This window comes from Musca autumnalis, unplaced genomic scaffold (assembly GCF_047663935.1).
Source record: "Musca autumnalis isolate F117 unplaced genomic scaffold, ASM4766393v1 scaffold_1, whole genome shotgun sequence".
Lineage (NCBI taxonomy): Eukaryota > Metazoa > Arthropoda > Insecta > Diptera > Muscidae > Musca > Musca autumnalis.
The window spans coordinates 303,526,820-303,538,019 of NW_027411644.1; the positions used below are offsets into that span (position 1 = coordinate 303,526,820).

The 11,200-nt window shown below is 35.1% G+C and overlaps 1 protein-coding gene across 1 annotated transcript; it reads left to right on the top strand.

Annotated features, from left to right (window-relative positions):
- Positions 1 to 6,532: 6,532 nt before the first annotated feature.
- Positions 6,533 to 8,685, top strand: Ssadh (succinic semialdehyde dehydrogenase). The gene is made up of 3 exons (XM_073962007.1): positions 6,533 to 7,100; positions 7,164 to 7,452; positions 7,517 to 8,685. The coding sequence occupies exons 1-3, from the start codon at positions 6,816 to 6,818 to the stop codon at positions 8,461 to 8,463; spliced, it is 1,521 nt and encodes a 506-aa protein (XP_073818108.1). The 5' UTR covers positions 6,533 to 6,815; the 3' UTR covers positions 8,464 to 8,685.
- Positions 8,686 to 11,200: the final 2,515 nt, after the last annotated feature.

The window sequence follows — 11,200 nt, forward strand, 5'->3', positions numbered from 1 at the left end:
ACAGATAGGATATCGTTACGATTTCGGATCAGATATCGGACGTATCGTCCTAATTTTGTTCCGATTTCATTACGATGTCGGTACGATTGGTTTGCTGGGAGCTGATTACAATTTTCTTTAAATTTTAAATTTAATGTGCGGCCATTGTCAAATTGATTTTGGCGGAATGCTTATGTATGTGTACACATGTATACCTACATTAGGGTTATGACTTTTTGACATTTTTGTTCTCAAAAATGATTTCCTGTAGCAGGGATGAATGCAATTTTGCATAATAATCACAACGCTATCGTTTATTCCATTGAAATATAAAAAAGTTCACGAACAAATCGATTTTAAAACAAGTAAAAAAGCGTTAAGTTCGGCCGGGCCGAACTTTTCATACCCTCCACCATAAAATATTCTGAACTAAAATGGAATAATTAGTTTTCATTCCAGTCCCCAACTTTAAGTGGGTACGTTAAAATTAAACACGTGCAATGGTATAACTGTTTATATCAACAAAACAGATATATCATATACATAACAGATATAATATGATATAAATGTGGGAATGAGTGTAACAGTTATGATATTGTTTGGGTTGTGTATACTCACAATAACATAACTGTTAGAAACAGTTCTGTGTTGTATATGAACGAGTGGGAACTTTATTTGTTTTTTCGTTCTCAAGTATCTGTTGTACAACAGATATTTTTCAAATACTACAGATACCAACAGATACTATAGGTGTAACAGGCTTGTGTGAATAACTTCTAAGGAAAATTTCATAAAAAATAACATTTTTCAAAATTTTTATTATTAAGGGGATAAATATTAAAGACATGGGCTGTTACAACTGAACGCACCAATTTGAATGTTTTTCTGGGTTCAGTGAGTGGAATGTACGAGGGCTACTAGAAAAGTTTCCGACCTAATAATGAAAACGCGAATATTTATCAAAAATAGGTTTATTATATTCCAAATATTTATTGCAAATAGTTTTGTTATATTGAAACGTTTTTTGTGGTTATTTCAAAACTAGGTTTGAGATACCTTCAAACCAATTTATTTCCCGCAGGCAAGTGTTAGCTTGTTACATTTGGTGTGGTACTGATCAAAAAGAGAGGGAGATAGAGAGAGTAACATATTTGCTTTTCTATGGTTAGTTTAAACAAATACTTACATCCCGGAAGGGAGAAGGCATACTTCTTCAATATCAATGAGGGCACAGCGATTCATATTGGCACAATGATATGGGACCTACTTTTATCGCCGAGTCCGAACGGAGTATCTTACGACACAACTTGTAAATAAGTTTTCATGGAAGGGAAAAGGGATACTTCTTCCATATCAAGTCCGAGCCCGAACGGAGTATCTTACGACACAACTTGTAAATAAGTTTTCATGGCTGAAATACTCAGGCCACCACCGCCGAAAATGGTGTTGTTCTGGTCGAGGATTGACCTTAAGAGAATAATACCTTCAAAAGCCCTTAAAACGACGCGTCACTTTGTAAGGTAGGGGTTGTTCCAAGCTGAATAGACCCACAATACATTTACCGAAGTATTATCCACCTACTTACTTCGGACAATAAAGTCATTTCCACAGAAGTACAGTCATGGGGCTATATCGGTGTAGATGCAGGCTGATAAAGAACATATACACTTTATATGATCTTAAATTATTATTTCTAGGAGTTACAAACAGAATGACAAACATAATATACCCTCCATAACAAATTAAACAATTTTGTTATTCCTAATGGTTTTCATAATGCAGAATTTGTTATTGGTCCATGGAATGATTCTGAAGAAATTCGAAATTCACATTTTTGATTTGGTTTGTAGTACTCGGTCCAGTAGCACCATGTCTAACCAGATTTTGTATCCTGACTTTCGGGTCAAATAAGTTATAGGTGCTTTATATGTACATATCATTATTATGTGACTTTTAGGAACGCGATATCTTATAGAGAATTTTACGGTCGTTGTCTTTTGCTTAGTCACTTTTTGGCAAAGCTCACAGTTTTTGAGATATATAAAAAAACCCAAAAATATGACCTATGACCATGAATAAGTTTCTTTGCACGCATGGGATCAACAGAGATTTTTAGGACCTCAGTTGTAATGACAAATCCTACATCTCCACCAAAATTCAGCTCTGTGGGAATTTTTCTATTTCAATTCCTATTTTGTTTGGGCTACATACAATAAGTACTTATTGTATCACACCAATATCCATTTATATCTGTTTGTACAAAGCAGATATAAACAAATATGTTCCTTTTTTTCTATTTATACCAACTCATATCATACCTGTTTGAAAAAGTATCAGTATCAACTTGTAACTGAAACTACATTCTACATATCCATACTCACTCAATGTTGAAAAATGTCGGAACTGATATATTCAGTTGTATCCATGCAGGTGTTTAGTTAAAATGTCAGATAATGTACATAAAATGCTTCATTCGGGAGGCCCTTTTTTATGGTCCCTATATCTAACTATGTATGTTGACAATTTTTGGTGGGCTAGAAATTGGGAGGTACCGTTATATAGGGGTTATAATAAAACATGGACCTATGTTGACAGTTTTTGATGGGAGCCTTTAATGTCAAATAACTCGTAATTCGGTTAAAAATTGCAGCTAGAATGCTCAAAATACCGAAAATCGGTACATAACGTGGGAACTTCAAATGTCATTAACAGCTAGTTCGGAGGTATGTGGGCTATACGAAAATATGAACATAAATGAAAAATTTTTGTTGCAGAATTTTTTTTGGCTTTTAAATTTCAAATTACAGAAAGTTCGTCCAAAAAATAAAGTTAAGGTAGGGAAAATCGGGAGGTTTGATTTAGGGCTATACCAAAACATGGACCTACGTTGGTTAATATTCTAAGTAAAATCCTCAAAGTACCGAAAATCGGGAAGTATCGTTATATTGGGGCTATGTTGAAAATTGTTGATGCAGATGTGTGGTGACCACTACAACCTTCAAATGTCAAATTATAGTTAGTTCGGTTAAAAATTGTAGCTAAAATTGCAAAATGACTGAAAATTGGGAGGTACCGTTATATGGGAGCTATATCCAAACATGGACCTATGTTGACAATTTTTGATGGAGAGGTGTTGTGACCACTAAGAACTTCAAATGTCAACTTACTGCTAGTTCGGTTTAATATTGTAGCTAAAATCATCAAATTACTGAAAATCGGGAGGTACCGTTATATGGGGGCTTTATCAATACATCGACCTTTCTTGACAATTTTTGATGGAGAGGTTTGGTGACCACTAGGAATTTCAAATGTTCAATTTACAGATAATTCGGTTAAAACTTGTAGGTAAAATTCTAAAAATACCGAAAATCGGGAGGTACCGTTATATGGGGCTATACCAAAACATGTACCTATATTCATAATTTTTTCGAATATAAGTTTTTTAGTCACTAAGAACCCTAGATATCAAATTATAGCTAATTCGGTCTAGAAATGTGACTTAAAATGTCAAAATACCGGTAACGTTATATGGGGGCTATTCCAAAGCATGGACCTATGTCCACAACTTTTGTTATATAAGTTTATTGACACTTAAGAACCCTAAATGTCAATTTACAGCTAAATCGGTCTGAAAATCTAGCTAAAAACGTCCAAATTCTTAAATCGGGGGTACCGTTATATGGGGGCTATACCAAAACGTGGACCTATGTCCACAAGTTTTCTTATATAAGTTTATTGGCACTTAAGAACCCTAAATGTCAGATTATAGCTACATCGGTCTGAAAATGTAGCTAAAAACGTCAAAATAACGTAAATCGGGGGGTACCGTTATATGGGGGCTATACCAAAACGTGGACCTATGTCCACAACTTTTGTTATGTAAGTTTATTGGCACTTAAGAACCCTAAATGTCAGATTATAGCTACATCGGTCTGAAAATGTAGCTAAAAACGTCAAAATAACGTAAATCGGGGGGTACCGTTATATGGGGGCTATACCAAAACGTGAACCTATGTCCACAACTTTTGTTATATAAGTTTATTGACACTAAATGTCAATTTAAAAACGTCAAAATACCGTAAACGTCAAAATACCGTAAATCGGGGGGTACCGTTATATGGGGGCTATACCAAAACGTGGACCTATATCCACAAGTTTTTTTATATAAGTTTATTGACACTTAAGAACCCTAAATGTCAAATTATAGCTAAATCGGTCTGAAAATATAGCTAAAAACGTCAAAATACCGTAAATCGGGGGTACCGTTATATGGGGGCTATACCAAAACGTGGACCGATATAGCCCATCATCGAACTTGACCTGCCTGCAAACAAAAGACGAATTTTCCCAAAATTTCAGCGTCCTATCTCCATTTTTGTGGATGCTAGAGTGATTACCACAGACGGACGGACTGACGGGCGGACGTGCACAGATCGACTCAGAATTTTACCCTGATCAAGAATATATATACCTTATAGGGTCGCAAATGAGTATTTCGATGCGTTACAAACGGAAAAACAAACTTAATATACCCTCCATACTATGGTGGAGGGTATAAAAATAATTTTTTTGATAAAATGTATGAAATGAAAAAAAAAATTGAAAAATTATTTTTTGTTGCACGAAAGAATAAAGTCCCAATTTACATTAGGCGAGTTTACTTGCGGCAATTGTCAGTTTGTGGGTGAGAGAGGGTGTTGAGAGGCAAAGGGTTACCATATACCTCACCTCTCCATCAAACTGACAATTGCCGCAAGTAAACTCGCCTAATGTAAATTGGGACTTTATTCATTCGTGCAACAAAAAATAATTTTTCAATTTTTTTTTTTCATTTCATACATTTTATCAAAAAAAATTATTTTTATACCCTCCACCATAGTATGGAGGGTATATTAAGTTTGTTTTTCCGTTTGTAACGCATCGAAATACTCATTTGCGACCCTATAAGGTATATATATTCTTGATCAGGGTAAAATTCTGAGTCGATCTGTGCACGTCCGCCCGTCAGTCCGTTCCCGCAGTTGGTGGTACTTTGCTGATGTTAATGGTAAATATCATACCAAACCTGCAAAGATTCGGCAAACGTTAAACTGTCTTGCGCATCTTAGAAGGGTTATTAGGTGAATAGAACTACAAGAAGTTTGTTGATGCCAAAGCATGAACAACAAATCGTTGATATGTTTGATTCCCACAAGAACTTCGGAAAACGGACAAAGATGACCACGTGCTGCAAGTTTTGGGGCTGCTCCATTGGTGTTATCAAGGACTTCGGTGAATGCACCAAAGAATTTAATTCCATAATAGAAATAAAAGCTGTGTTCCTTTACTTACCTGAGGTTATCATTTTTACCATTTTTAACCTGCAAAGCGTTCCTTAACCCCAAAAAGTGGTAAAACTGGCAACAATTTTTAAGAGAGTGAGAGAGGGCAGAAATGCCTTTCTGCTAAACCTAAATAACGACGGGACGTACACAAATATTTCACCAACCTACCAAAACAACGCTCTCTGAGCGCCCGTATTACCCAAATACGTTGAGTCCAAAAATCACATTTAAAACACAAAATCCGCGACCGAAACTTACTTAAATGTTTTCATTCGTAACACAAATAATTTTTTTTTAATTTAAGAATACATAGCTCTGTTCCAGAACTAAAAAGTTTTTACAATTTTTACCACTTTTACACATTTTGCGTTCCCGTACACAAAATTTATATGAAAATCGTTTACGACTTGTACAACTTTTACGACTTTTAGTCCCAATTTACATTGGGCGAGTTTACTTGCGGCAATTGTCAGTTTGTAGGTGAGAGAGGGTGCTGAGAGGCAAAGGGTTACCATATGCCTCACCTCTCTCTCCTACAAAATGACAATTGCCGCAAGTAAACTCGCCCAATGTAAATTGGGACTTACCACTTTATAAAGTACGGGAACAGGCCACATGTGTTCTACTTTTTTCACCACACACGCCCTGGGTATACGTCCGTATATACTATATAGGTATGGGCTTTCTCTTCTACCACAGGCTACCAGACAAATTTCTACAGGTAAAAAATGGAAGAACTGATTTTTTCACATTTGTTTGACGATTATTTCTTTTTTACCAATTTTACTATTAAAAAAGTAAAGGAACAAAGCATAAGTTGCATGTTCTTGCGGCTTTAAGTCAAAAGTCAAAGCACACATTCATATAATTATGCCGATAATGGTCGGCATTCCACAGGGATTTGAGGCTTTCTCCTAATAAGAAATACAAAATTTGGTTAGGCGTAGAAGAATCTGTTTTCCCTGTAAAGTACATTAAAACTCTAATGATTTAATTGGACCATACCAATTCTTGAAAAGGTGCAAAAATTTATTGATATTTAACAACTTCCAAAGTCTTATATGGTCAAAGGAGTTCCAGGTTCAACAAGTCCTATTTGTCAGGGTTTGAAAAAAGAAGACCATTCCTCTTATTCCATACTCAAAATACCATCATAATTGGTTTAAGAAAAAATCTTGGCAACCTTATCATATGTTTCGCCCCTAATAAATTCTCTATTTCTAGCGCACACACTCTCTGTTATCATTTAAGTAACAGAGAACTAGGGTTGCGAATCTCATCCCTCTCTCCGCTTGATAACACCTAATATGCTGGCAATTGACATTTATTAAAATTAATAGAACAAAATCAACGGGAACTGAGATAAATTGCGAACGTTCCGAACAAAAAATAAATTTTACTGTGGTGATTTGAGTACAAAGTAATAAAAAAAGTCTCATCTACGTTAACTGCGGGCCGGGTCAATATTGAAACAACAAATTCTATCACATATTAAATAATCAATAACAGAAAATGTTGCGTTTGGGAATATCGAATGTTCTTATGGTTAAGACACAAATCCAGCAACGGGCAATGTCTTCTTTGTTGTGCTCCAAAGGCTTAATTAATGGTAAATGGGTTTCCGCAAGTAGCGGCGAAACATTTGAGGTTAAAAATCCAGCTAATAACAAAGTTGTCGGAAGCGTTCCCAATATGAATGCTAAGGATGCTCAATTGGCTATAGATGCAGCAAAGAAGGCATTCTATTCAAATGAATGGGCTGGACTGTCAGCTAAGCAGAGATCCCAGTTGTTGAAGGTTTGTATAAAAGAGGGCACACTTAAAACTATTTTATTTTATGAACTATGCTTTGTCATTTAGAACTGGTATCATCTGATCGAAAAGAACACCCAAGAAATTGCCGAAATTATGACAGCAGAATCTGGCAAACCCATAAATGAATCCAAAGGAGAAGTAGCTTATGGCAACTCATTTATGGAATGGTTTGCTGAGGAAACCAGACGTATTTATGGTGAAATTGTTCCTGCCCCAGTACAGAACAGGGAAATAATAGTTATGAAGCAACCTTTGGGTGTTGCTGCTCTTATTACCCCCTGGAATTTTCCATTGGCAATGATTACACGTAAGGCAGGTGCCGCTCTAGCTGCAGGTGGGTCAAAACTCATGAATGTATCAGAACTATTATTAATTTCTTATTTTATAAACACATATAGGTTGTACGGTTGTCATTAAGCCAGCAGAAGATACACCTTTAACAGCTCTCGCCGTTGCAAAACTAGCACAAGATGCGGGCATACCCGATGGTGTCGTTAATGTTGTAACCACAAAGGAAGCAGCGCCAATTGGTGATTTGTTTTGCAAAAGTCCAGATGTCCATGGTATTTCTTTCACGGGATCTACAGAAGTTGGGAAAATACTTTTCCGCCAATCAGCTGATGGAGTAAAGAAAATATCTCTTGAATTAGGTGGTAATGCACCATTTATAGTCTTCGATTCTGCAAATCTGGATAAAGCCGTCGAAGGAGCTATGGCTTCGAAATTCCGTAATTGTGGCCAGACTTGTGTATCGGCAAATCGTTTCTTTGTCCAAGAAGGAATATACGATAAATTTGTTGCAGCTCTTAAGCAACGTGTGGAATCATTAAAAATTGGTAACGGAGATTGTGCAGATACTCAAATTGGACCTCTTATCAATACAATGCAATTCAATAAAGTCTCAGGCTTTGTTGAAGATGCTCGAAGCAAGAACTGCAAAATAATTACAGGCGGAAAGCCATTAAAGGATTTAGGTGAACTTTTCTATGCCCCAACCATTGTAACCGATGTTTCAAGCGAAGCAAAAATTTACACCGAAGAAGTTTTTGGTCCAATTGTTACAATTATTAAATTTAAAACTGAAGAGGAAGCTCTTAAAATTGCCAATGAATCACGAAGAGGTTTGGCCGGCTACTTCTTCAGTGAGAATATACAACAGATATTCCGTGTAGCTAAACGTTTGGAAGTTGGTATGGTTGGTGTTAATGAAGGTCTAATTTCTGCAGCTGAAGCTCCATTCGGTGGTGTCAAGGAATCGGGAATTGGTCGTGAGGGATGTCACCATGGCATTGATGAATATACCGAAATTAAATATATTTGTTTGGGCAATTTGAAATATTATTAAGTCGCGATTACAAAAATAACGAAAAGTATGTTTGTATGAAAATCCAGAATATTAGCAGCTTTAACATTCGTATTACCAAAGTCTTCCACACGCAATATCAGAATTGCAATTTTGTCGTTTCCTCATAGTTATTAATTTTGTTAAGCTATAGTTTCAGTTCTAAGCACATGCCAATAACAATAAAATGTATGTATGTTAATAAATGCAAATTCAAAAAAGAAACGATTTGTTGCTAAAGATTTCTTGGGTTTCACGAGCTTTTCGGAAGGGGTAAATGTATTCTCATTAATGGCTACATGGCATTTTGCTAAATGAAATGGTACTTCGACGACTTCTAACAAATTAGCGAACATAGTAGGACAACACTTCTACAATTTTTTACATAACGGAAATTTTTGAAAAATTTGGTTATAATTTTGCTGAATGATTAAAGGCCATAACCCAATCAATCTTTGCTTGCTTTGTCCGCTTTTTGAATCAAAATTTTGAAGAAGAATGGTGGCGGTATTGTAAAGAGGATCTGGCACTCTTTTATAATTTGACATTTTGGAAAGCGAACAAAGCAAGCTACGAGCTGATTGAGTTTGGGTCTTTATTTGCCACAGTCGAAAATGTGATGCTGTTTAGTCAAATAATCGATCACTTGTCCTTCTGAATATAAGCCTTTGTGGCCCTCAATGTTAAAAACTATAGTTTAGACTTGCGTTTAAATCGAAAACACAATCAAAGTTTAAGTAATGTTTTGCGTTAGATCTGGTAAAAGAATAATAGAACAAAGGTAACAAAATTCAAACTTTTCTTTATTCTTTTACATTGTAGAACAATATAAGATAACAGCAATACCCAACTGACTGAACTGGGATGTTATGTTATACTAAGTTTACATTTACGAAATCCACTCGATTTCAACTGTCAATTCCTTTGTGTATACGTCAAATGGAATCTCATCTGAAATCCATTGGATTTCATTTGACGTTTAATCAAGGGAATTTACAGTTTAAATCGATTGGATTTCGTAAATGTAAACTTAGTATTAGTGTCAAATTCCGTTTGGCATTTTATATATGCATTTGTTTCCATTTTCCATGTATATTAGGGTCATACATATATTTTTTTATTTATTTATTCGCAATCAATACATAGAAAGCCTACAAGGCATGCATGGTAGAATAAGAAAAGGTAGCAGCAATACACAGCTGACTGAACAGGGTTGTAACGTTAGTGTCAAATTTCATATGACATTTTATACGTTTATTTCTATTTCGATGTACATTAGAGACATATATTTTTTGAGAAAAAAAATATATCATTCGGAAAAAACCATTTCCCAGAAAGACTTCTTCATATCAATGATATGTAACCTCCTCCAAGTTCGAACGATAAGCCGCGCAGTAAATCCCCGCTTGTAGAGGCGATACTACGTTTGTTAATATGTGAGGTATTTTGTTAAAATTTAAAAAAATTAAGCCCTATAAACATGTGCTTCTTTGATTTCTAAAACAAAACATTGAAACAGCTTCTCCTTTTTCTATGAATTTCCAGCGACCCCAAAGTTGTCTGCAAGAATTCTACTTTCTGCGAGAATTTATGCATTTAGTGGAATGATGTGGAAACATAAAAATTGAAAATGTAACGAATTTTCATTCATGTTTTCCAAAATATTCAACCAAATGTGAAAAATTATTAGTTTTTTAAATTCCAATAATTTATAGACATTTCCTTGTTTTGTTTACAAATACAACTGGCAGTAACGTTACAAACAAAAACAAATTCCTTTGTGGTTGTTGTTCGAGTTGTATTTGTTGTAGTATTAACTTTACCTTGTATTTGTTCTACCATGCAAGGCATGGCACAATTACCCAGGTAGTGGCATCGTAAAATTTTGAATATGTTATGTCAAAACTTTCTTTATGTTGTTGGGGAAATTACAACAAAAATAATTTTTTTATAAAGGGATTTGTCTTTTCATATTCGATCAGCTGGTGTGATACCACTACCTGGTAGTTCTGCCATGCTACAAGGCCAATTATAAATGTATTGTGGGATTATAATTAAAATTTAGATTCCAAATGAATTCAATAATGTTAATATTAATTAATATTTTTTGAGAAAAAAATATATATCATTCCGAAAAAAAACTATTTCTCATACAGACTTCTTCATATCAAGGCATGTGCCCTCATCCATGGTACAAATACACAGGTAGCCGCATCGGCAATTGTTGGTAACATAAGATGTCAAAATTTGACATCAATTCAATGCAATTGACACATTTGGTCTGTTCCTTTACTTTTGAAAGTGGTAAAACCGGCAAAAGTAGCAAAAGTTGTAATCTGGTTCCATATGAATTGTATGGTGTCTGAAGTAAAGGAACGCTTTTCGAGTAAAAAGTTGTAAAACTTGAAGATTCTTGCACGTAAAGGAACAGAGCTATTATGTTACCATCAGCTGGCTTGATAATGCTACCTGTATTATTGTACCATGGTAATTACCATGGTACAAATACACAGGTAGCCGCATCGGCAATTGTTGGTAACATAAGGTGTCAAAATTTGACATTATTTCAATGCAGTTGACACATTAGCTCTGTTCCTTTACGTTAAAGAATCTTCAAGTTTTACCACTTTTTACTCGAAAAGCGTTCCTTTACTTCTGACACCACACAATTCATATGAGAGCAGTTTACAACTTTTACTATTTTTGCCGGTTTTACCATTTTCAAAAGTAAAGGAACAGA